General features: G+C 41.0%; 1 protein-coding gene and 1 long non-coding RNA gene across 3 annotated transcripts in view; one reads left to right on the top strand and one right to left on the bottom strand.

Annotated features, from left to right (window-relative positions):
- LOC148895609 (uncharacterized) overlaps positions 1-2539 on the top strand; it is a 52181-nt gene extending 49642 nt beyond the window's left edge. Inside the window, exon 5 of the long non-coding RNA XR_016115630.1 lies at positions 2104-2539. This is a non-coding gene — a long non-coding RNA (uncharacterized LOC148895609). The remainder of the gene's footprint in view (positions 1-2103) is intronic.
- A 15345-nt stretch (positions 2540-17884) lies between these two features.
- Positions 17885-26735, bottom strand: LOC148895608 (mitochondrial coenzyme A transporter SLC25A42-like). Of its 2 annotated transcripts, none has more exons than XM_089000970.1 (8): positions 26445-26735; positions 26022-26171; positions 22197-22311; positions 21966-21991; positions 19419-19585; positions 19225-19341; positions 18962-19113; positions 17885-18284 (listed from the first exon to the last, which is right to left on the bottom strand). In XM_089000970.1, exons 2-8 carry the CDS (start codon positions 26106-26108, stop codon positions 17959-17961), a joined length of 990 nt encoding a protein of 329 aa, XP_088857096.1. In that variant the 5' UTR covers positions 26109-26171; positions 26445-26735; the 3' UTR covers positions 17885-17958. The 2 variants fall into 2 exon arrangements, with proteins under 2 accessions (XP_088857096.1, XP_088857097.1); XM_089000971.1 differs by having other exon boundaries at positions 22197-22308; positions 26445-26734.
- Between the last annotated feature and the right edge of the window lie 350 nt (positions 26736-27085).

Raw genomic sequence — 27085 nt, 5'->3', positions numbered from 1 at the left:
AGACAGCCTGGTTTCACTCCAGTTGGGGGGGCTTCCTCAGACCTTGTACCCCGACATCAATAGGACATGAGGTGGGAAGCGTAGCCTGAATAGCATGTTGAGACCGCTACAAAGTCCTCACTGCACCCCCCCCCCAAAAAAAAAATAATAATAATCTGCACCCCTCTTCTCAGACTCATTGAGGGGTGTGAGCGGGCTGGGTCCCACCAGACGCCATCCACTCGGCAGCATCTTTCCGCATAAATTACAGCCATCTAACCAATCCTCCCTTGTGTCCCGTTTCCCAATCTGCTGCTCCTAAAACCCCCACCTCCACCTCCCCTGACCCCAAAGGATCTCCTCTCCTCAAATCACGCATGTTACGCCCATTTCCTCTATGGCGTCTCCTCATGTGTTACCTTTAAAATCTGCAGGTCCCTCTCGGGCGGCCTCCTTTCTATTCTGCGCTTTGGCTCTCCGTCTCCAGTCGTCCCGCTTCTTTCCTCCTCCTATTCATCCTGGATATTGTTTATATCCAAGGAACTGTCGCGGCTTGGAATTGAAGCGGATTTATGTGGGACAGGAGATGTGAGACAATCTCTTCGTCAATGGATGCTACGGCTGCGTGTTTGCTTTCAACATTTAGCTTGTAGTCGACGTGCACATTCCACCATAGTGTCCCTGATCCACTGGTGAAGAGACGCTTTGATCCTCTCCTCTTTCATCTGGAACTGCTTTGTGTGACAAAGAGGGTGCAGAAAGTGCTTCAGAATGAATGACCCTGTGTCTTTGTGTTGTCATGTTATTTGTTCTTTAATTTTTTTTATTGTTTTGACTTCAAGACGGCGCCGCAAGAGTGGCTGCCTTTCCAGCAGCTCCTGCATTTTGTTTTTCTACTTTCATTCCTTTCATCACTTTGCTGCTGTGAAATGTGAATTTCTCCACTGCGAGACTAATAAAGGCAAATCCAATCCAATCCAATCTGTCTCCCTAATCAACATCAGAGCCGCAGTAGACCTCACAGATGTTGTAATAATGCAGGCGGATTATCAGGTTTAACATTCAGGTTTATTTCGGGGAGTCCCCCCGCACCCAACGCCCCTCTCCCTATAGTCTGCTCCTCTGGGCTTTGACCTCTTATTTCTGAGCTGGGATTCAGCAGTCTTGCACTTCTTGGATTTGACTTTCCATCCAAAGCATCTTCCACTGTGGTACTTGTTTGATCCTGCTCGCTGGAAATTGATCACATCTTGGATTACAGTCAAAATCAATGTATCATGGGGGAATATGTTTCCTCCCAGTGGCGATAGCAGAAAAGCCACAATGCTTCCTCAACACCTTTCTTGCTTTCATGGATAAGATGGTAAGCGTGCTTGCTCCGAGTTTACTGTCGATGGCCGCTGATGTTTTGTCTTTAGTGTTTAGCATGCTGCGTGGCACGCTTAGAGATAGCTTTCTTTGTCATTATGACGACGGTCCCTCTTCTCCACTAAAATATAATTAGATGCTCCTCAAAGACTCAGCATCATGCCGGCCGTTTTTATGACCAAGCACATCCGTCGTGTGTGTGTGTGTGTGTGTCTGTTTAAGTGTGTCAGTGTATTTGTGTCTGGAGCCTAATCCCAAAGGTGATATTAGTCTGGTGAGGTGGCAAACACACCACCCCCCTTACTTGTCTATGTGTGTGTGTGTTTTGATGCTGCAGGCGTTAGGGTCAGCTAGTAAACCCAGACAGACTCTGTCTTGACCCCTGACCCATCGCTGTCTACCCGTGCCGGCTGAGAGTGTGGAGGGCAAAGGGGTTGGTGGTCTCTCTCTCTCTCTCTCTCTCTCTCTCTCTCTCTCTCTCTCTCTCTCTCTCTCTCTCTCTCTCTCTCTCTCTCTCTCTCTCTCTCTCTCTCTCCCCACACACACACACATGCGCTACATTGATGCAGACAGCTGATAGACGCACAAGTGAATACACACGCACACGCTTACAGGGACATATGCCAAAGCTGACCCCTGCCCCTCCCCCCACCACACACACTTCCGTTGTTTGTTTGCAACAAGCCACATTTGCTTTTATTCCTCACTGTAATCATAGTGACTGCAGCCTGAGTTTAACTTGTCTTTTCTCCACAGATGAAGCCCCTTTTTGTTGCCATGACAACATAAAGCTGCAATCAAGGACAGGAACGCATGGGAGTGTGTGTTTTTTATTATTTTGTCGGGTATATTGAAGAAGCTCCTAAAATGTATTTTGAAGAGTCCTAAGCGGTTGAGAAAACACATATGTTTACAACAATACAGAACAGTAATTAATTTTGTTACGAGCCTTATTTTTTTGTCATGAGACTCTGAATTAGTTGTTTAGTTGTTTTGAATTATTTGTGAAGTACTTGTTTTGTTCAGAAAAGCATTTAGTCACATGTTATTCTAATAAAATTAGTTAATGAGAGGATATTGTGAGATATTTATGCACTTCATAAAAGCCAAGGAAAATGTACATTTGTGTGTTGATTGTTTAGAACAATACAGAACAGTCATTTCTTTTGTTATTATCAAAGTGTGTATATATATATATATATATATATATATATATATATATATATATATATATATATAATATAATATATAAGTATCAGAATCAAAATCCTAATTAACACAAGTATGTATTTGTCACAAGGAATTTGTAAAAAACACGCTGCACTAGTATCATTATAAGCAAAATTGAGGCGCTATACAATTAATTTGGGTTACTATTTAGGGAGTTAATGGCTTGGGGTAAGAAGCTGTTTAATTGTCTGCTGGATATATACACATAGCTTTTTCAAACAGAAAAAAAGAGTAATATCTATGTGTTATTTTTCTTAAATGAAAATGAATGGTTTTTACTCAGGATCAATGAGGGTTTAAACAATAAATAAATATTTGTCATCATTAAATATTATTTTGACCAGTTTCTGCTTTGAATTGATGTCCATACTGCAACAACACAGCATAAATTGATGAATTGCACATTGCCAATATTGTTCTAATGTGATTTCAAATAAATGGGTAAACTCAAAATCAATGCCTTTGCTTTTGTTCCACAATATTTTAGGATGTAAATATGCTGACAGAACAACCCCACAAGTGAAATATTTTCCCAAAATGTTAGTGAAAACACCCCAACTGCCAATAAACGGATGCCATTTTGGCCGTTCATAGCAGGGTGCTGTTTACGTGCCTGCACACAAAGCCACGGACGCCCAATGTGCGCCATGACTTGAGCAGCGACTCGAGGATTGGAAGGGAAACCGTTCAAGCCACTGGCCCAAATCTGTGGTGTCAATTAGACGTCTTTGTGGCCGAGCAGCAGGAGTGATGAAGCGAGTAGACAATGTTGAATGAAACCTTTTATTCAAAAACACACACACACGCACACACACACACACACACGCACATACACGTTGAGTACGGGGCGCAACAGTGAACTTTTTTTTTTCAGTCCAAGTGTAGATTTCAAGCTGTTTATTACCATTCCCAGATGTACTTGAAACAACAAAGTAAGAAGAGTGAGTGATAACAGTATCGGGCCAATGCTGAAGTTAATTCGAGTTGTTAGGTACTCACAGACGCTACCGATACCAACTGATACTATAAGTATCAGTTGGTGGGAATAGTGGGAAAAAAATCAAGTAAAATATAGCTGAGAATCATCATCTTCATAAAAAAAAACAATTCACAAAATGTTGACATTTTGTAACATAAAATGTTATTGATTCAAAGTGCGAAAAGTTTAAGTATTCATGAGTACTCAGAGTGAATATTACCGTATTTTTCGGATTATAAATCACAGTTTTTTTCATAGTCTGGTCGGGGTGCGATTTATAAATCGGAGCGATTTATATATGCTTTTTTTTATTACTGTATATCATTTCACATGTTATTTTCACATTAATCCGCAAGAGCGCAGAGAAGAGGAAGTGACGCCTTGTCTACCTGCCGAGTTGGGGGGTTATTTAAAAGTGACACAGAGGATGAAGATTTCCTTGGATTTGGTGATTTGGAGTAAAACCTGATATTTTGGTAAACTTGTTAGCATGTTCTTTGTGCTAGAGTTATCTGAATAACTCTTGTAAAAGACTGATCTGGGTTACCAAAAAGGAGGTGTGTCCATCGGAGTTGCGTAGAGCGAGAGCTGCGGTGTTATAGTTTTTTTTTTGTTCTTTTGACTTCAAGACGGCGCCCCGAGAGTGGCTGCCTTTCTAGCAGCTCATGTATTTTGTTTTTCTACTTTCATTCCTTTCATCACTTTGCTGCTGTGAAATGTAAATTTCTCCACTGTGAGACTAATAAAGGCAAATCCAATTCCAATTCAATTCCATGTTGGAAAAAAAAGAAGTGAAACGGAGCCTGATGTTCTCTATTTTATTTTAATTTAATTAATTTATTTTAAATTGCTTTTCAAGATGACATGTATGTTGTTTGGTGTTGGATTTTATCAAATAAATTTTCCCCAAAAATGCGACTTATCCTCCAGTGCGACATATGTATGTTTTTTTCTTCTTAATTATGCATTTTTTGGCTGGTGCGACCTATAATCCGGAGCGACGTATAATCCAAGAAATACGGTACTTGTGTCCCATTTGATCCATTTAGGTTTATTATTGACACAATTATTTCTGAGACAACAAAAATGTATTTGAAAAAACTACTTGACTCAACGAAAGCCAGCTCGCCTAATGCTAATGCATAACGCGAAAGCCATGGACAAAACCAACATCAATGTAAGTAACACTTTCAGCAAAAGGCAAAAGAGATTTGATCACAAACGGTGCAGTAACACATGCCGACCGTCATTAAAATGCTACTAAAATAAAACTTATCCTAATGCAAAGTTAGTAAGCACGACTACATAAAATATTGTAGATCACAGGTGTCAAATTCAAGACCCGCCCACAAAATCTGGCCGCCACATCTTTTTTTTCGGCCCACAAAAGCAAATCAAACCTGTGAAATTCCATGACGCTTGCAAAAGTCCGAACCAAAATTTCAAATTGTCATATGTAAACCACCATAACAGTCATTATTTTTTACTTCAAATTTAAAAACTGGTTATTCATTAATTTGTTGTGCGCTCTATATGGAATATTTGGAGGGAATTAAACATTCTAATGGCTTCCTCAAATTCATAACGGCCCCCGAGAGGAAACCGTAACGACAATGTGGCCTGCCGCAAAAAAAATAGTTTGACATCCTTGCTGTAGATGGGTCGAAACCAAGCCAAGTAGAGTCTGTCCCGTGCAGTGAAAAAGAGAAATAAGAAGCTAGAGAGGGTATTCATGAACGCAAACGTCCAAACTATGCATATCAACAGACCGCATCCTCACTGTGGGACCGCAAGCCTCGTCCACCCTTTGGCTGGCGCTGACCTAGAAAGAGAGCCGGGCAGGCCTCTGTTGCCATGCCGGTACAATGGAGTGTGTGTGTGTGTGTTTGTGTGAAAGAAAGTAGGAGATTATCCCATTCTGCGTGTCCAGTCACCAGCGCGGTATTGACCACGGCGGGCCACCCGGGGTGCCTTCAGCCAGCCGTGAGATGGCCTGATATACATGCTCACTGGCCATGCTGGATTCCCTCACACTCTACAGACACTCTGGAAAATGCTGGAATGACCCCTGAGTAAAGTGCGCACACACACACGCACACACACAGTTGGGAGTAGAATGGCCATCAGGTCATTTTGGTTGTCCGGCGAGGCGAAGCCGAGGTCATCGGGGTGGTGGAAAAGCTCTTTAAATGGTGGGAATGATAGCGTAACACCTCTAGATGGAGTTCCGGATCATGTCACATGAAGTTTGCGTGTGACTCGTGTTAAGAGTGACGGCCTCGCCAAAGCGTGGCTGGGCAAGCGTTCGCCGCCTGACCCAGTCGTCTAAAAAGGAATAAAACGTCAAAGGAAGTATTTGGAAGTTCAGAAAAATTTAAAATAAAAAAATAAAAAAATGAACTGCTTGACTAACTGGCTTTATTAACTCTGGGTGGTAAGAAGCAGGCTGTGAAGAGGTGTCGGGAGGAGGTGGGGGGGTCTTTGTCATCAAATTGCCCCTCCACTGTTTGTTTGTGTTGTTAACATCCTGGGCGTTTTGCAACACAAAAGGCCTTTAAAGACAGAGGACGGCGAAGCACAAAGCCGTAAAAACGCACAAACGGGATTATTTACATGAAGGTGTGACTACAAAGCAAAGATGCGTTGTTTTATTTCTGCTTTAAGAAATACCGTTTGTTCGTTGAACAAAACGGAACTTGGCTAACTCCTGTCGCTTTACCTTTTTGTGTTTTATCTCGCTGCAAATAAGCCTCCCGTGGACAAGAGTTGAAATTTTGCACTCGTGCTAAAACAATGCAATGCAGATGTTTTGGCATAAGTGCAAAAAGATAAAAACCAATACAATACAATACAATACAATACAATACAATACAATACAATACAATACAATACAATACAATACAATACAATACAATACGTTCCAATTCGTTTAGCGCTTTCACAACAGCTACAGCTGTGACAAAGCGCTTCACATAATCATTAACACAAAGCAAAATAACCCACAAAACAGGAACACAAAAGCATGGACAGTAAATATATTCATGATGTTGTTTTACACTGACTGAGTGGGTAATTGTGACATACAGGACACTATAAGACCACACACATTAAAGAAAAACATGCAACCACCAATCTTAATCGACTTTTTGAAGTGAAACAGCCAATTTTTGTCATCCCTCAAGATAACAACAAGTCAACAAGTGAATGACCACAACAATGAACTTTTGTCAGGGTGGTTATTTTAATGTTAAAATTGTTCATTCAAAGCAAAATGTACTTTTTTCATGCAACATTAGCTTTGTATTTTTCTTACCCAAAACACAATTACAATTAAATTGTATTTGCAGGAAAAAAAAGTAAAAATCTTCAATAGTATGGATCCATGTTTTTCCCCCCTATCGTCTCAGTTCCTGCTTCCCAACTGCTATTGGGTGAGAGATGAGTACCTTGTGAGAACTTGAAGAATGGCGGAGAGGCATTTGTAGGTCACATCTTGACAAAATGATCAGTCAGCTTTCATTCACACCTGTGACAATACAAGCCGTCGAAATTTTAGTTCGATATTCCGCTAAAAGCATATGGCTCATGCTAGCTGGAGGCTGAGCTGCACTGTTTTTGCTTAGTGGCCAAAGCACGAGACAGCCACACTTCCAGTTGCTGATCTGACCACACTGGTCAACATCAACGATGAATTAGAGATGGCGCGACATGCTGTTGGGCAGTCTGCAGCTGGATGAATTCATGGCTTTAGGAGCCAGCGATGAGAAGAAAGGACCATCAGCATGGAGCGCCAATGCGTATGTGGAAATGTTGCTGCTTGGAATTGAAGAGGAATAACGTGGGGCAGTCAATAGATGCTACAGCTTCGTGTTTGCTTTCGACAGCTTGTAGTGGACGTACACATTCCACCATCACATCCCTGATCCACTGGTGAAAAGGACACTTCGATCCTCTCCTCTTTCATCTAGAACTGCTTCATGCAATAAAGATGTTGCAGAAAGTGTTTAAGACAAAATGACTGAATGTGTTGTGTCACATTATTTATTATTTATTATTTTGTTTTTTTGTTTTTTTTGACTTCAAGATGGCGCTGCGAGAGTGGCGGCCTTTTCAGCAGCTCCTGTATTTGTTTATCTACTTCTTCCTTTCCATTCCTTTTACTTTCATCACTTTGCTCCTGTAAAATGTGAATTTCTCCACTGTAAGACTAATAAAGGCAAATCCAATCCAATGTACCCAAAAACATTTTTTATCACTGATTAAAAAAACATTATTTACTTTTTTCCTCGCACATCCGGTGTTTGATCTATTTTCTTTTTATTGATCTATTTTCTTTTTACTGTTTTTAAGGTTGTCCTTTAGAAAATACGACTTGTTGCTCTACCTAGCCCACAAAAGAAAATAAATTAACAAAAGGGAAATTAGAAAAAAATAAATTTAGAAAAAAAGTTCTTGCATCTCTGAGAAGAAAATTAAGCCAAGATTTATGGACTGGTGTTGTAGTAAGTTCCACGTGGGAACTTGTTTGCGCCTCCATATTGTAGCGGAATAAATACAAAGTAAGAATACATGTGTTTTTATTTATTTATTTATTTATTTATTTATTTATTTTTACTCGCTGTTGGGTCGCGTTGCACCTGTTGAGAATCAGTAATCTAAATTGTCCATAGATATGAATGTGAGTGTGAACCTTTGTTGGGCTTCAGACACCAGCTCAGCCATGACTCAAACGAAGACAAGCTCACCAGAAAATGAATGGATAGTTTTCATTGGCCGGAGTCAAAATCCTAGCAACCAACAAAGACTCTTGTAAACCCGACCCGTTCTGAAAAAGAATTGTGCTTGCTGTTGCGGTGAGAGTCAAACATTCAATGAATCCCCTGAAGGAAAAATGGCCTAAATAAGCTCACCCTCTCTCGATTCAGTCATCCAATCGCCTCCCCTGAACTTGGCCGCCCTCCCGAGACGCCTCATAAAACGTTGCCTCGGACCAGCGTATGTACACACAGAGGGAGCAAACGGACTGACCGTGGACGTGGGGGATGGGCAGACGGCGGGTGGAGTGTGTGCGTTGGACAACCCGAGGCCCACTTTGTCACGCTGACCGCGGCGGCGCCATTGAATGTGTGCGCAGGGAGCAGAAGGTTCACAGGACCCAGAGCCATTCTCATGCAAAACGCGCCACGGCCTTCCATCCATCCTTACCTCCGCTTTTTCCCCCCATTTTTTGGGGAGGAAATGCACATGCATGTTTATGAATAACCCCCATGAGTGAGTCTGTTTGTGGATCACAGAAACCAGCATTCGGTCAAAAACGCCGGCTGGAGTGAATTTAAGTAGGAAAAGGAGAGCACAAGATGGACACATCCCAACTTCCTGCAACCTTGATGGTAAAAAACAATTTTTCACGACACGTTTCCACCAATTTCGAATTCTGTCTTCGCCTTCATGGTAAATTAGCCACGCTACTTCCTTCATTCCTCTCCTCGAAGGTGGCGCTTGCCGCCGGTGTGCACCTCTCATTAGGTTCGAACCTACACCACACATGACAAGAAATTTGTTTTCTTCAAATGCCAAAATGTTGAAACCTTGGGTTCTTGCTTCATGAGTTAGTGATTTGAAAAAAAGGTTCACGCACTACATTTCTTATTCCACAGTTAAAACAATGTTTTGTGTTTGCGAAGAGTGTCTTGTTCTTTTGCTCTTAATATGTTCTCTGGATGGTGCCTGAAAATAAGCAAACTGCTTGAATTTGTCCTCTTAACTCATTCACTGCTAGACATGCAAAAATGTGTCCACTCCATAAACATTCAATGTAGCGTAAGAAATCTTCGCTTCTTTCATCGTAAAAAAATTGTTGATTCCTAAATTATATGCGTCTGGAGTTATATGAGCTTGAAATTAGGGCTGCTGTCCAAAATATAATGCAATACATACATCTTGGGTTATATATCGCTTTAACAACAGCTGATGCTGGAACAAAGCACTGACATGGCGAAAAAGAGAAATGCTGCCCTCTTGGTGAAGTGACAAACATTGCCAGAGGCCATGGCCAGTGCTTTATCTGCACCCAAAAGAGAAAAAAACAAAACCCACACAAATTTGGGAATGGCGCTCTATGTCATTTTTTCAATTCCCGAATACATTTGTGAATGAGTTAAGTAGCTAGTTACGAGTGAATTTTTTTTGGGGTGAGTTTGGTTCCGGGAGAACTCAATCAACTGTACTATCAATAGAACAAGCACCCTTCTCTTAACACTCCCAAGGTGCTTTATCAATGACTGTGAATTATATTCTGATTTTTGCTATTTGCGGGCCAGCCATGTCAAAATTGCACGTCCCTATATTTTGAACGCTCACGCTCTGTCAATTTTACCTGTTTCCGTTTTGCAGTTGAATAAAGCACTGGATATCCTTTCCTTTTCCTTTCTTCAAAACAGTTCTAAAATATCCCAAAGTGATGTAAAATATGTGGTCTCTCTTTTCAAGTATGTTTATTTCTAACATCTCAGAAACAGTTATTGCTGATGTCACCTATTATTTCACTGTTTTGCTTGGATTTTTACATCCGGGTAAAAATGACCCATAACATAATCAACATGATTTTTTTTCAACATAATATGAGGGTTAAAAGAAAAAAAAGCACATTAACACTCAACAGCAACCTCACAATCATGAAGGTTGTACAAGAATCACACCTGATTCATTTGTTCTTGATTGGTTAAGGCCTGGAGCTTTCTGACAGCTGGTCATTTGAATCAGATGTGTTGTGATGGAGTAAGGAAGGATACAAACAAGGAAGGAAATTGCTGTCACATAACTGGAGTTCCCTATCCTTTCTCTGAATTGTCCCTTTGGTGTGATTGTGAGCGAAAATAGTTGTCTATAGATGTGCCCTGCGATCGGCTCATAACCAGTTCAGGATGTGCCCCAACTGCTGCCCGAAATCAGCTGCGACCCTCGTGAGAGTAAGTGGATGAGAAAATGGATGGATTTGTAGATATACAGGTAACATCCGACTTACGACCGGGTTCCGTTCTGACCAACCGGTCGTAAGTCAAAATGGTTGTAAGTCGAAATCCATTCAAAATGTAGAGGGGCGGCCCGGTAGTTGAGTGGTTAGTACACCGGCTTCACAGTGCGCAGTGAGTTTGCCGGTTCGCGTCCCGGTCCGGCCTCCCTGTGTGGAGCTTGCATGTTCTCCCCGGGCCCGCGTGGGCCTTCTCCGGGTCCTCCGGTTTCCTTCCACACTCCAAAAACATGCATGGCAGGCAGATTGACCACTCCAAATTGTCCCTAGGTGTGAGTGTGAGAGTGACTGTTGTTGTTGTTGTCTATGTGTGCCTTGCGATTGGCTGGCAACCAATTCAGGGTGTCGCCCGCCTCGTGCCCGAAGACAGCTGAGATAGGCTCCAGCACCCCACGCGACCCTAAAGAGGAATAAGCGATACGGAATATGGATGGATTGAATGTTGAATAGTGACTAGGTGCTAAATGACTTGCAGACAATCAGATTCGGACGCCACCGGGCGGCGGGTGTGGGCCTGGGTCGCCGGTGTTCTACCGGTTGCCCTCTACCCGGCCTAAGTCACGTGCAAGCTCCCCCCGCCCCTCCCTATGTAGCAGAGCTGCCATTGCAAAGTGAGTTTGATTGAGTGCGTTCTGGGCCGGCGTGCAAACTCCCTCTAATGGAAGCAGCCCAGTAATGCACTGACCTCGCAGCTTTTAACAGCTCTGCCAAGCCGTAAGTGGCCATATGTGCTGGATATTGCAAAATTAACATGACTGAGCTATAGCACACATGAGGAAGAAGAGGAATGGGGACGAGGGAGATTCCCGCAGCACTTTAGCATGCATACATTGATCCGTTACAGTTCTAACTAGTGTTTGGGTTTTAAAGTAGGGTCACGATTAATTAACGGGGGTGATGGATATGGAATGCAACCAGGGCCGCCTCTCCCGATATAAAAGCTGAGCCCGCACAGTGCAGAGGACACCATCGTCAGGTTGGGGTTTCAAATTAGGGTTTTAAACTTCAGTTAGGGTTTCAAAATAAATTTTAAATTACTGTTTGTGCTTCGAATCATGGTTTGAAACGTGTGTAAGGATTTCAAAGAAAGGTTTTAAATAACGTTTAAAGGACAACCGACATCACTTTTTTGTTTCCTAACTGACATCTAAAATACCCAAAACACGCAGTATAATATTTTTAGTCGAATACAAAACACCAATCAGAATCAGAATCAGAATCAGAATCATCTTTATTGCCAAGTATGTAGAACACACAAGGAATTTGTTTCCGGTAGAACACGCTGCACTAGTATCGTCGTCAAAAAAACTGCTAAGTGGCACTATACAGTTGACTTAAAGTGTCCAAAATCTGCAAAAAAAATGAACCTGGATGTGGCCAGTTTCAGAAGGTCCCGCCCCCAGTTCGTGACGTCACACACGTGACGTCTTGCCTTGCTCGAGAATCAAAACAATGGCTTCAGATTCGGAGAACATGCTTTCTTGTTACTCATCCAGTTATGAATATGATTCAAATAGTTCTGAAGAGGAAAGCATAAATGTTTGCAATCGATTAAAGAATTTATTCAGTGTCATTTTGAGGCAACATTGGGGGGAAATAATAATAATATATTATTATTATTATTATCTCATTTTCCGTTTCGCTTATTCCTCATTAGGGTCGCGGGGGTTGCTGGAGCCTATCTCAGCTGTCTTCGGGCACGAGGCGGGGGACACCCTGAATTGGTTGCCAGCCAATCGCAGGGCACACAAACACATACAACAGTCACTCTCACACCTAGGGACAATTTGGAGTGGTCAATCTGCCTGCCATGCATGTTTTTGGAGTGTGGGAGGAAACCGGAGGACCCAGAGAAAACCCACTCGGGTCCGGGGAGAACATGCAAACTCCACACAGGGAGGCCGGACCGGGACGCGAACCGGCGACCTCTGCACTGTGAAGCCGGTGTGCTAACCACTCGACTACCGGGCCGCCCCATTATTATTATTATTATTATTATTATTATTATTATTATTATTATTATTATTATTATTATTATTATTATTATTATTATTATTATTATTATTATTATACTTTTAATTTATAAGCGCCTTTCAAAACTCTCAAGGACACTACAGTCACAGGATAAGAATAAAACCACAGCTAAAATAAGGGTTTTAAAGGACAACCGACGTCACTTTTTTGTTTCCTAACTGACATCAGAAAAACGTTTTATAGCATCTAAAATACCCAAAACACGCAGTATGATATTTTTAGTCAAATGCAAAACACCAATAAAAATGACTTAAAGTGTCCAAAATCTGCAAAAAATTTTGCTGCGAATTGGGCATTTTCAGAAAGTCCCGCCCCCAGTTCGTGACGTCACGCCAAGACGTCTTGCATTGCTGGAGAATCAAAACAATGGCTTCAGATTCGGAGGATATGCTTTCTTTTCTTACACATCCAGTTATGAATATGATTCAAATACAGTGAGACCTCAACTTACAAACACCTCAACTTCCAAACTTTTTGTCTTACAAACGTCAAATTTATGAAAATTAAACCTTATAATAAGCACTATTTTCATAATACACACCCACCACGGCTGGCGGAGTGATCTTCGGCGGAAGCACACGACCGAACAGCACCAGAGGTAAAGTTACCAACAGTCCTTATGGAAGGTGACTCTCCTTCCATAAGCCATCAACGACCATCAAAAAGGTAAATAAAACACAGTTTATTTCTTTAATTACAGTCGTCATGTAATGCGCCTCTCTTTCCAAACAGCAATTCCCTTTGACCTTCGACCTCCAACGCCATTCCATCAAGCCATAAATGACCATCACAAATGTAAATAAAGTGACTTTATGATACAATGCAGTGTATTTCTTTTATTACAATACAACAGCACATTTATTATATATAGAATAAGGTATGTTGTGTGTAGTTTTAAGGCTTATTTAGTTGAAAAGTATATTTTATGGAAACCCGGGAACGGATTATTCCCATTTTAATGGTTTCCTATGGGATTTTTTTTTTTTTAGATACACACTTTTCGCCTTACACACTCTGTCTGGGAACCAATTAAGTTCGTAAGTTGAGGTCTCACTGTAGATCTGAAGAGGAAAGCATACATGTTTGCAATCGATTAAAGAATTTATTCCGTGTCATTTGGAGGCATCTGGACTGCAATGTAGCGTCCCAGAAAAGAGGCAGAAAATGGCGACCTATTGTAGACATGACAATATATAGCGTTTCCACAAGCTGATAAATTCCTTATATGGAGCTTTGAGGCCCTCTTCTGGCGCAACACGAGGTTTTCAGACCAAACAAGCATTGACGTGATGGAAGGACTGCTACAATGTGTCCTTTTTTTTTTCGGTCAGGGGCTTTCCTTCAGTGACGTCACGTATGGACTCGTCACCAACTCAAAGACAAGACTTCCGGAATATTCAGCACGAGTTTTAAAACGTAAAATATAGCTATATGCGGTGGAATCTTTGTAAAATACGCTCAGTAGAAGTCATTTGAAGCCATTTTACAAATTTGGACACAACTTGTCCGGAGACATCGGTTGTCCTTTAAATGACAGTTAGGGTATAAAAATACAGTTAGGGTTTTAAATTAAAGTTCTTATTTCAAAGTCAATTTTTACACAAAGAATTGGGTTGAAAATGTGTTTTTTTTTCATTAGAACTAGAATTTGAAAGTATACCTTTAAAGCCACATTTTGATATTTTTCCAGCCTTCAAGGGAGCTTTACAGAAGAGGCCTTCATTGTCCAGTTTATGTTGTATAAAATCCCTCTCAAGGTGTTTGAACCCTCACTGAATTTATGAGCGCTGTCTAATATGGAGTGGTTCCAGTCCTGAGTCGCCCATCAAAATGACTGCGACTGGATGCCGTCCAGAGTTGGTTGGCACACGTGACATGTCCGCACTCACGCGCGCACGTACACGCTTGCTTTAATATTTACACTCTCATCCAATACATCAGCACTACCATTGCTCGCTGCCACAGCCCACACGTTAATCATCTTTATTACATAGGCCGTCCCAAACTAGACCGCATCATGCTGAGAGCTTCTTCTCAAATGTTTGGAATATTTGATATGCTTGTGAGTCAATAACCGATGAGGCACTGTTGCCTTGAGATATTTGAACACCGATGTTGAATAACACGTGCAGATACTCAGATTGTAATATTACTGCAGTTTATTGAGAAACTGAGAAAATCTCAATGCATTATATTGGTAATTCTGTATTATACTCTCAGCAAAGTGATGACTGGTTAGCATGTACACCTCCCAGTGCAGAAGTGGAGGGTTCGATTCTGGCTCTGTCTCCCTGTATGGAATTGGCATTTTCTCCCAATGCCTGCATGGGTTTTCTCTGGGTACCCCGTTAACCCCTGCATTCCAAGAACGTCCTTGGCAGACTGATAGAAAAATTGGTCTGCCCCCAGCAGCATGCACACAAAAAAAATTATGACTATCTGTTTCTGTCTATCTGTATGTCTGCCTGCCTGCCTGCCTGCCTGCCTGCCTGCCTGTCTGTCTGCCTGCCTGCCTGTCAGTCGGTCGGTCGATCGGTCGGTCCGTCCGTGCGTCCATCCGTCCATCCATCTATCCAGCTATCCATCAATCCATCCAACCAACCATCCAACCATCCATCTATGTAATTGACTTTATTGTATGGGTAAAAGATAATTTCTCCCAAAAATGAAGGGGACATGTATACAGGGTTCCTTATTTATTTTTAAGAAAGCATGCACAGAGTGCGTGTTCTTTTGGAATCCAAGCAGCCCGTCGATGCGGCGTCCATTGTGATTGAGGTCACTCAGAGCGAGACAGACAAACTCACCATGTGAAATATGATGCTGCATGCATCCCAATCGCATCTCGCCATATTTGTGTTGTCCTGCTGTCACATTTCTTTTCCATTTTGTGTATGCGCAAACAGCTATTGTCCAACATTGCGGGGGCGAAGGTCTCCAAAGTGAATTATTCATGCCACATTTGAGTACATGCAAATGGTCAGGCGCCCCTTCTTCTTGGCACGGGTGCAGGTTACCTATGGCAACGGCGCCTTCAAGAAGCATCTCTCTATCCCTCCTCCTCCTTCTTCTCCTCCTCTCTCACTCAATCACCCGCCCCATGTCCACGCTTGTATCAAACCGGTGGTATTGTCTCGATTGCTGCAAAACCAGGCCTATGCGCCCTGTCTGTTGGCAGGACATCCCATAATTCACAGTCAAGGTCAGAGGCAAGGGGGTGAGAGATGGAGGACAGGATTGCTTCCTGCATACATCCGTCCATTCATCCATCCGTCTATCCGTCCTTTCTGCTCAATACTTATACTTATAAAGGAGGAAAATGAAATGTAGGATTTTGGCCAATTTGTTTCATAGGATGAATGACAAAAGAGAGTTCTTGGTCTGGATGGATGGATATATAGTTTGTTCACAGTTAAGGAAGCTCATGTATAAACAATAGACCAGATCTGCAGCCATTCAATCTGATTTAATTAAAAATTAAGGATTATATAAATTAAAATCATTCATTTAAATCAGTTACATTAAAATGAAATTAATCATATTTTTAATATGAATGTCCGCAGTTTTTACTTTTGCCCTTTGTTAAATGTATATTTTAAAAAATAATGGATTCAAACCATTGGGAAGTGTCGATTTTTAAGTCATATGAAAGTTAAAACCGTGAGTTCGGCAGGGATGCTAAATTCAGGTCATGAAGTGAGGTAAAACACGCACACACACACGCACGCACACGCACGCGCACACAATCACGCACACAATCACGAATACACGTTCGCGTATTGAACTGCTGCCACCTAACGGAGAAAATAAGAACACACGCGCACGCTCACACGCACGTGCGCGCGTACACACAAAAAACACACGCGCACACTCACGCGCACGTGCGCGCATACACACAAAAAACACACGCACACAAACGCACGCACACACACGCACGCACACACACGTAGACACACACCAAAACTGTAATTTTTGTTCATGACGACTTTAGAGTTCTCCATGTCGATACCGCTGTACACCCTCATTTTCATCTTTTTAACACATGTAACGATACTGGTTTATTTGGTCAATTAAATAACCAATAAAAAAATCAAGTAATTAAAATGAATAAAAACAATATATTAACTAGTGCATTAAATTGGCAGTTCCAAAATATTTCATATTGAGGTAAAACATACATTATGACATAATTGTACAACATTTTTAACTCACTGTCCGACTCTGAACTTTGCAGTACGTCAGTATTTGTAACAGGGCGCCCTCATGTGGCCAAATGAGGCATTGGATTTGGCTCATGGATTTGTTTCTTAGTCTCGCAGTGGATAAATTTACATGAAATGATGAAAGTGGTGAAATATCATTGCTGTTTATAGATGAATATAAGGTGTTTTTCATTTACACTTAAATTTACAAAATATGCATAAATTGAAAGACTAACTTAGGTGACATATCTCTTTATTTAAAATATTAATATGTGGATTTCATTCTCATATTGACAAATGAGTTTATCCATTGGCGTTCATAAAAGCAGGGACGATGCGGACAGGAAATTCATCGTATGAAAACGTACAATAAGGGCTGAATAATTTGTTTCATAGGATGAATGACAAAAGAGAGTTCTTGGTCTGGATGGATGGATATATAGTTTGTTCACAGTTAAGGAAGCTCATGTATAAACAATAGACCAGATCTGCAGCCATTCAATCTGATGTCTGTATGTATCAATCAATTGTAATGTGGTAGATACAAATTTGAAATTACTGAGATGCAATTGGGGGGGGGGGGGAGATCCCAATCATCTCAGTCATACAGAGTCTCACAAATTCAGTTCTGAAGCAACACGGTAACTTTATTTACACTGTTTCATGAAAAGTTGAAGTGCTGAAGAATTTCTTCTGGTGAATGCTGAAAGGACCACAAGTGAAAGCGCTTGATTTGAAAACAGAAGTTCCTAAACTTGCAAATATATTCATGGTTCATTTGCTTTTATTTTAGCATCAGGTTAATTTGTAGACCAAAATATGTATTATTCATTGGATATTTAAATGTTTATAGTATCAGTAATAGAGATTCATTTCTTTCTGTTGGGGGGAAGGTGTTGGTGGAATTAGGTTATTTCTCAATATCGTGCAGCTATATCACAAATCATTCCCTAGTATGGTCACAACCTATGGAAATCTGTTTTCTAATCAAAGCTAACCGAGCCAGTATTCGGATTATCTTGAAAAAGTAGTGCAAAGAGAGAACAGATTTGTTCTTAACAGTCATTATTTTCTCCTGTCTTTATTTATTTCTTTTCAAGTCTGCTTTTGAGCTTGATTGGTCCAAACTGTGCCATTCAGTGGGTGGAGAATCCCATCTGGTGCACTTTGACGAGCAGGCCGTGCGTGATATCGAAGGTGGTGAAGCTGATGCCCACGGCAACGGGCCCTTTGAGCCAGTTCATGCTGAGGCCTTTGTAGAGTCCACGCACGACGCCTTCGTGGCTCACAATGCCGCGCATTGTGCCCAAAATAGTGTTGTAGCCGGAGCCGGTGACGCCGGCCGTCTGCATGCGCCGACGGACCACATCCAGAGGGTACGAGGCCGACTGCCCGATCAGACCTGCGCACGCGCCAAAAGCCAAACGCTCCACGGTGTACGGCTGAGCTCGTTTTGTCTTTTCTAGAAGAAGTGGAAAGAAAAAATACTTGGGTGAGCAGGGTGAGTTGAACTTCCAGTCATCACTGGGGGTTTCTGGAACCCTACGCATGAAAATACAGACAATATAATAATATTCCCACACAGATATTCTCTATCCTCTGCAAATACTGTGTTACTTTGGCAGTTATGAATCTCATTTGTTTCTATTTATATGCATGTATTATATACTGCATCTGTTGGCCCAAGTGCACACCCACCAGAAGCCACCATAAAATGACTACATCATGATTATCATGATTGATATACACAGTATTTCAACAGCATGTTGTTGAGGTGTTTTGGGGACCCTTTAATATTTCTACATGTGAGACAAGGAAAACAAATTAAAAAAACCTCTACTGTAGACATGTTTTGTAATAATTTTACATGATACACTACATTCATTCTTTGTAATCACACATACACGGACCAACATAATTGACAGCAATAAAGGCATGGAAATTATTGTATGAATTGTCCGCGTGATAAGTGTCAGGGCCTGATAGGGTGGAGTGTAACAGCTTTGCATGCAATGGTTTTTCATCTAAATTGTTCACTTTTTCTAGAGCTGGAAGCTTTTTACCACAAATTGTCTTCTATCCTCTTTCCAAACTTTATGGAAGGAAGACATAAAGGTGTCCCGATATTTCTGCAGATACCTGTGTGAAGTTTCTTGAGGGTTTCATAAGTGAAGAATGTGATGCCGGCGTAGGGGATGACGCCCAGAATGGTAGGGGTAAATCCTCTGTAGAGGGTCTTAAAACCTTCTTCTTGAGAAATACGCACAAAGACGTGCATGATATTGCAGTACCTGGCAAAATTAAATGAGACGGATTTGATTTTCAAAACAAGCCGATTTTCTCTTACAGAATAAAAGCGGGTCGGCAACGCATTATCCAAAATCTACACTATAAACACTTACATTTCTTTGGCCGTAACAGCCATGCGAGCCCGCACCATGTCCAACGGGTACGTCAGCATAGCAGCGGTGGTGCCAGCCAACGAGCCGGCCAGGAAGCGTGGAAATGGCGGAAGAGCTCTGAAACAAATATGAACAAGCGTTGAAGTGACAAAAATAAAACAAATTATGGTGAACATCGTCGGGATGGAGCTTACTTTCCCTGATAGCCATAATGGCCCCCGAGCACGTTCTTGTACTGTTCGTGGGAGCAGAATTGGATGGCAGCATATGGCATGACCCTCATCATGGTGGCTGAGTTGCCCCTCCACAGGCTGAGCAGCCCATCTTTTACGTACGAGCAATAGATGAGCCGGAATGCCTCCTGTTTAGGCGATTTACAAGGGGGCGGGGTGGGAGAGTTGACTCATTGTACAAATACCCAATAGTAACATAGACCTAAGAGTTCACTTTGATGGCTCCAAAGAAAAATATGGAATACGCTTCTTACGATTATTTGATATTGTCCAGCCTAGAAACAACAACATTGCATTTTTTGGATTGTTTTATTTTAGTTTTTTTTTTACCCATCTAGGGTGCAACTAAAATGTTTCGAACGAGATTTACTTTTAATAACTAAAATGACTAGTTAGATTGTACAGTAAAGTCTCGTTATATCGATATTCAAGGGAGTCCGAAAAAATATTGATATAACCGGGACTATCGATATATCCGACCCTGTTTGCATGTAATTTTCTCCGTGCGTGCATAGAAATAGTATCGATATAACCGGGACTATCGATATATCCGATATCGATATAACGAGACTTTACTGTATATTTTATTTTTTTCCAAGATGGCACCTGAGTAGGCAGCCATCAGCAAGTGCTCTCACGAGCATTGCTTTTTTTGTTGTTTTTGTCTTGTTATTGTGTTTTCTTTTGTTACTTTATGTCGTTGTGCGTCACGTGGAACGGATACAGATTGTTTTTCAGCATTTTTGGCCACGACAATCATCAAGGTGGAGACTGCTGAGCGGTTGCGCCTTTTCGGCAGCACGAATATGCCAGCACTGTTTTTGAATGGGAGGAATGTCGGTGCCATTCGACTGTCATCGCTGGACACGAAAGGGGCCATTTTTGCGCCTGCATCTTCACAGTCCCGCTTTGTTCAGCGGAAAGGTCAGTGCTGTTGGACAATCTGCGGTTGGATGGATGCATGGCTTGAGGAGTCCGCGATAAGAAGAAAGCAGCGTCAGCGCAGAGCGCCGATGCGTGTGTGGAACTGTCGCGGCTTGGAATTGAAGCGGATTTATGTGGGACAGGAAATGTGAGACTATGTCTTTTCGTCAATGGATGCTACAGCTTTGTGTTTGCTTTCAACATTTAACTTGTAGTAGACGTACAAATTCCACCATGACGTCCCTGATCCACTGCTGACATGGATGCTTTGTTCCTCTCCTCTTTCAACTACAACTGCTTCATGTCATCACAAAGAGGGTACAGTAAGTCCTGAAGAATGAATGACTCTGTGTCTTTGTGTTGTCATATTTGTTATTTTTTTCCCCAAGATGGCGGCGCGTGAACACGCAGCGGCTCCCCTCTCCCGGCAAATTGGCGTTTTCATGTTTATTATGTTTGTTAAAGTCATGATAAGTGTCTTGCATGCTGGGTCTGAGAGGACAGTAATTTCATCTGTGCTGTATGTCATAAATATTAGTACATTTGACAATAAAGCTGACTTTGACTTTTACTTTATTTGCCTACTTTGTTTCTTTTTCTTTTAAATTGTTTTCCTTTTTTTAATCCATTTTGTTATCTGCAAAACACCAAAATAATCGAATGTTTTCATAAAATTTTGTCTGTATTGGATTAACTCATTCACTGCCCTTCCCGAATTCACTGGGGAATTGAAAAGCATGACGTGGAGCACCATTTCCATTTTGGTTTTTCTTGCGGTGGGTGCTGACAAAGTGCTGGTCAGACCTCTGGCAATGTTTTTCCCCTACATGAGGGGCAGCATTTCTCTTTTTCCATGTTTGCGCTTTGTTCCAGCTTCAGCTGTTGTTAAAGCGCTATATAAACCAATATATATATATATATATATATATTGCATTTGCATTATATTTTGGACGGCCACCCTCATTTCAAGTTCATATAACTCCAGACCCATATAATTTAGAAATTAACTCTTTTTTGATGAAAGAAGAGAGTCTAAGGTTTCTTAACGATCCATTAAATGTTTATGTAGTCTTAAAACTCAATATTCTGTGGGTCCTGGAATTTGAGTGAAAATTACAAAAACCTCGGCACTGGAATGGACACATTTTTGCACATCGTCTGGCAGTGAATGAGTTAAGGTGCAACAATTAATCTATTAAATGTTATTCAGCAAAAAGTATTTTTCCTAATTATTTCGAGACCTTGTTGAATTTTTAAAATGTCCAAATTTCAGCCTCGCTACATCAAACAACGAGAAATGGATGTCATCCATTGTTAAAATAGACTCATTTGTGTTGATTCTTAGTAAAAAAAATTGCTAACAATGGCTGAAACAACAATGAAAGATTTTTGTCCATTTCTTTCAAGTTACAGACCAAACAGGGCATTTGTTTTTGTTTATTTGTACCTTTTCTGCACTGTCAATATCACATGTCAGGGCACAACAACAGGTTTGTCATCGCGATTGTTTTTCATGTGACATGCTTTGATCACATTTTGGACAAAAATAAAATGAAAATGTTTGCAGTTATAAGTAAATCTCACCTGAGCTGAGAACCTTTTTGAGGACACTAAGGAATGGAAAAACAACACGATTAGAACAACCAGTTCTCTCCCATGTAGGCTAAACATCTCCTAAGCGGATTAGCGGTTCGTTAACAGTTACATCAGACACTTAACATTCTGCAGCGAGCAAAGACAAACCTGCCACAAAATAAATGATTTACATTTAAACCTTACAAATCCTGATCACGAGAGTGTTTTTCTGCCTCCTACCTTGAAAGATGATTTTGGTACGATCCAGGGGCGCGATGACGGTTTTGGCAACAGCTCCGGCGAATGCCCCACACAGCAGGGAGTCCAATGCAGTCCAGGTGGGCCTGCGGTCCTGCTTGGGAGGATTACATTGACATTAATTGTGCTTTGTTGCGATATTGCAAGGTGTAAAAATAACTGGTGTTTAAATTGTTCAATGTTTCTTTATACACATACCACTGAGGCAATAAGAACACTGAGGTCAACAAAAACAATCAGAATCAGTATCAGAAAACCTTTATTCGTCCCACAATGGCTGTTATATTGTATCCTATGACAACGAGCATCAGATTATGTGAACTTTGGATATTTGACTCCATATATGCGCACGTGTGTACGTGCACATGCTGACAGGTGCCCATTTTTCTTCCACCTCGAGGACAGCTGAGCCCAATAAACAGCCACTCAGGAGTGATAAGAGTGGCCTTAAGAGGAAAAACAACTGTGCCATTTCACAACTTAATGAGGCCAGAATCTATTTTGGATGCTGAAATAGTTTCAGTAAACGTGACACTGGCTATCTGGTTGTACATAAGAATCCTCCCCACGCGGACTCGGTTGATTGGCGGATTGGGCTGTGCCAATCAAACCGTTTCAAAGCGAACATGGTGACTTAGCATTTAGATGCTCTGCTGCACGCAAATCGATAAAGTACCAACAGAAGTGAAAGTATAAATGCTCTTAAATCTATGATTTAAAAAAAGTTCCTCCCACTCCTATTTCTGTCAATAAAGTCTTTCTGGCATAAAAAATAAAACCATTTTCACTCCATGGTAGGGGGCTCAAATTATTATTATTTTTTTGTGGGGCATTTTGGAGTGACATCTTGTGTCCGTTACGACAGTGAAAACAAATAGTTATTTAATCACCACATCATATATTGACCTTTAGACGACTAATTCATGGATTACTACTTTTCAAATGAGTTAGTGTTTTGAAATTATTCTAATGAGTATAATAATAATAATAATAATAATAATAATAATAATAATAATAATAATAATAATAATAATAATAATAATAATAATACATTTCATTTATAAGCGCCTTTCAAAACCCTCAGGGACATTTTAATGTCACAGGATATTTTTTCTCTGGGTGAGCAGCAGCAGCCACACGCGCCAGCATTTACTCAACCCGGAAGTAACATAAAGTAAAACAAAAACAAAACTTAAATAACAAATAATATGACAACACAAAGACACAGAGAGTCATTCATTCTTCAGCACTTTCTGTACCCTCTTTGTGACATGAAGCAGTTCGAGATGAAAGCAGAGAGGATCAAAGTGCCCTTTTCAGCAGTGGATCAGAGACGTCATGGCGGAATATGCACGTCTACTACAAGCATAGTAAGAAAATTCATGCAAAATCTCAACGTGATTTCATTGATTTTGCTTTCGCAGGCCACCTAAAATGATGTGGTGGGCTGGATCCCTGGGCCTTGAGTTTGACATCAGTGCTCTACGGTCTTTTAGTACTGTCAGAACGCTCATTTTTATGGGCTTGCTTTTCAGAATTTTTTTATGAAATCTGAAATTTGTTAATGTAATGGAGGGAAAGAAATGCCCTTTTCACGGTGTTGTCATCAAATGGTGAGTAGTTTTACTTTATTCGAATGTGCTGTAGCGATGACCATTTTGTGTTTGGGAGTCTTTTACTGAGCGAGTTGCTTGTTCTGTAGCCACAAGGGAACATACGTCTTCTTGTGTCGGTCCCATAAATACAGAGGGTTGTATCAGGAAGGGCATCTGACTTAAAAGCTTGGCAAAAACAAACATGCCAATCAAACATCTGAAAGTGGAGGACACTGATTTGCCCCTGAAGGGAAAAGTCGAAAGGAAAAGACGAATATGCCCATTTCACCATTTTAAAGAGTAGATTTTTATTCTCTTTGCTTTGATAATGTCTTCAGTAATTCTGTTTGCGCATCCTTCGAGATGTTGTGTTTTGGTTTGGTTTTCTGAAGCCCAACGATGTGTCTTGTATATGAAATGAGTCAAAGGTTTGGATGATCTATTTCAATTATTTTTCATGATAAAAATTTCCCGACGTGGAGATGAAGTCATTGACATGAAGAAATCTTGATGCAATTACTTGACGACAAAATGTGACTTAAAACAGATTATATTTCATGTAAATGCCTCGCCATAACGCTCCAAAGCAAACCAACAAAATAAAAATTATTTGCCTTTTTATCTTATCTATGTATTTCAAATCTCCATTATATGGTCGCTTGTGAACAATTCAGTCTTCAACACTTGCTTCTTAAATGTGAGAGGGAGCCAGGTTACACGGAGTTGCAAAGATCTGACAAAAAAACGCTCTCCTGCTATACTACCGTGCAACCTAATTTTACTTGCTTTCACCCTCAACTCATAACCTATTTCACTACAAAACAGTGTTCAAATGTTACTTTACACGTACCTACTGACAATAAACATTTTATGAAGGTGACAGCTTGAGTGAAACGGATTCATTCAATGTGTAAGTACTGCTTTTAATGGGGAGGGAATAAAATGCTTGTGAATACAAAACAGGCCCTTTAACCTGACCCAGTTTTGGACTGACTTGTACTTTACTGCTATTTACAACCACAAAGACCAGCTGGGGCAAGACTGATGACTGCGGAATACAGACTGCCAATGTCAGGAAAGAAAAAACAAAAAACACTGAGTTGAGTAAGTTGGGCACATGTTATCTTATTTTTTTAAAGCCCCACCGGGGGCCCTTTATGATGAGTCGATCTTTCATGAAAAATTATGTATTAGGAGCACTTGTGGTTTAAATGTGGCTGGAAACAGTTGCTAAGAGGTTTTATTTATTATTATTTGATCAATTGAGAGCTCAGTTGGGTTAATTATGATGGGAGCAGCACAATGGGTGAGTTCCAGGAGTTACAGGATTAAAACACTTTTTGAAAATGTTTTTGTATCCAGTTGAACGTCCATATACAGTACTTGAATGCTCTTTGTAATTACGAATAAGGCAGTTGAGTCCACTATTTGTAAGGTCCTGTTACTTCTGAAATCATCAATTGGTTACCACCACTGGTTATAATAGTAGCACTTTTACGTCAGTAGTAACACGAAGTCAGACTACTATGCCAAAATTGCTCGGTGGATAAAAATGTCGTAGAAGGTAAAAAAAAATCGTAGGAAGACAGATATTTTTACAAGAATGAGAGCACGCGGTCTTAAACTGTCCTACTAGTGTGGACAAAGAGCTCCCTGCAACAACTTCAATAATAAATGCTCAAACGGGTTACCTAAACGTCGATCGAGAGCCAGCACGCTGGTCCCAAGTCGACCGGAAGAGGTGGGAGGAGGAGAATTATTCGGTTGTGTTCATGTTCGGGGCCTCTTCGGCTGGTGCTTCTCACCGTGGAGTACGTGCGTGAGCATGGTGGGGGGCGCCTGCACGCACGCGTGCGTGTGCATATTCTTGAACGTTTTGCAGGAGGTTGGTCACTTCAAAAAGTCGATCAAAAATATTTGGCCAATCCGTTTTTATCCACTACTACTGTTTGAAGACTTAGCTTTGTCCTATGTTCATAGGAAACTTGGGTGACTCTAGTACTACAAAGTAATTTTCGAGTAGGGTTTAATTACATACAAGTAGTGGAAAAACATTATTAGCAGGACGTAGTCTTCACTACTTCAATATTTGGTTTATAATCAAGGATATTGGGAAAATGCTTGAACGGTTTACACTATCGCGCAACAGTAATGTCGTGAACCAAAACACTGTTATGTAACAAATCGGCCAACATTTTTAATGGAAACACACCTTGGCATGGATAGAAGGAGGCAGGGTCAGAACCGTAGCCTGGGGGACTGGAAGGCGGCTTTGGTGGTCGTGCACACGGTGGGCCATGAGTGTCCCTTACTGGTGGAGGTGGTGGTCATGGACACACATGATTCAATGTAGATCTGATCTCTGCAAAATAAGCACTGTTGAGGAATATCCTACAGCATAGCTTGTTCCTGTTTTTGTTTCCTATTTTGATTCGTCGCGAGTCGCTGTGCCAATGCAATATCATACACAAAAAAGGTTGGACGTAAACTGCGTGTTGGGTGAGAGGGTGTCTTGGAACATACCGTCCTCTGTCAATGACAAAAAATATATGTGATTGACGCCACCTCCGATATCGAAACTCAATCTAACCAGTGCTTCATGCATTTTCACTAAATGCTATTTTGTGTACTATACCTTAACAGTATCCGAGTTGTTACGGCAATATTCCTGCATGGACGTCTTGTTTTCTTTGGGTAGCTGCTCGCCGCTACTCGTCTCTACGCGCAACTAAAATCCAAAGCCTTTTCGGTTTGTTTTATCATCGACTCCTTTCTTCAGGGAAATTATTTTGAAAGACAGTTGTCAAACTCTCCGACTTCGATTTATAGACGATAAACGCGAGGAAATGAATCTGCATTGAACCTCTGCTGCTGTGCACCAGATTATTTGGTTTTGAGTGATACAGTCTCTACGTCCTCAAGAAAGTGGGACGACACTGTTTTGGACTACAACGCCCACAGGCGAAGTGGGTCACGAGCGAATTCTCGCGACACTTCCCGATGTCTTGGGTTGCCAAGTTCTTAACCTAATTGTCCCCGTTCAGCGTTCTAAAAAAAGGGAATTATGTCAGGCATAAATAACCTCAACGGGCCAAAATGTAAATGCAAAATTCTGCAATATATTTTTATGTATTTTGTAGTTTCTAGTTTTATTAATTTATTTAGACGAAGGCTTGAAAAAGTGTTGAACAATTTCTGAAAAACTTAAAAGAAACATTTTCAAAGGGGCATGTTTAGAAAAACAATTGAAATAATATGGGTTCATGAGTCTGGGAT

Source organism: Hippocampus bargibanti, linkage group LG07, assembly GCF_051943395.1.
Source record: "Hippocampus bargibanti isolate YZ-2025 linkage group LG07, ASM5194339v1, whole genome shotgun sequence".
Taxonomy (NCBI): domain Eukaryota; kingdom Metazoa; phylum Chordata; class Actinopteri; order Syngnathiformes; family Syngnathidae; genus Hippocampus; species Hippocampus bargibanti.
The sequence above is the reverse complement of the archived record's forward strand: the minus strand, read 5'-3'. Positions and strand labels throughout refer to the sequence as shown.

Bases quoted from the DNA above. Each gene is read 5' to 3' on its own strand.
- LOC148895608 (XM_089000970.1), bottom strand. From the start codon at position 26,108: ATGGCCCACCGTGTGCACGACCACCAAAGCCGCCTTCCAGTCCCCCAG. The intron at 21,992-22,196 runs GTAGGAGGCAGA...TCCATTCCTTAG, and splicing joins TACCAAAATCATCTTTCAAG to TGTCCTCAAAAAGGTTCTCA. The intron at 19,114-19,224 runs GTAAGTGTTTAT...TAATTTTGCCAG, and splicing joins GCTGTTACGGCCAAAGAAAT to GTACTGCAATATCATGCACG.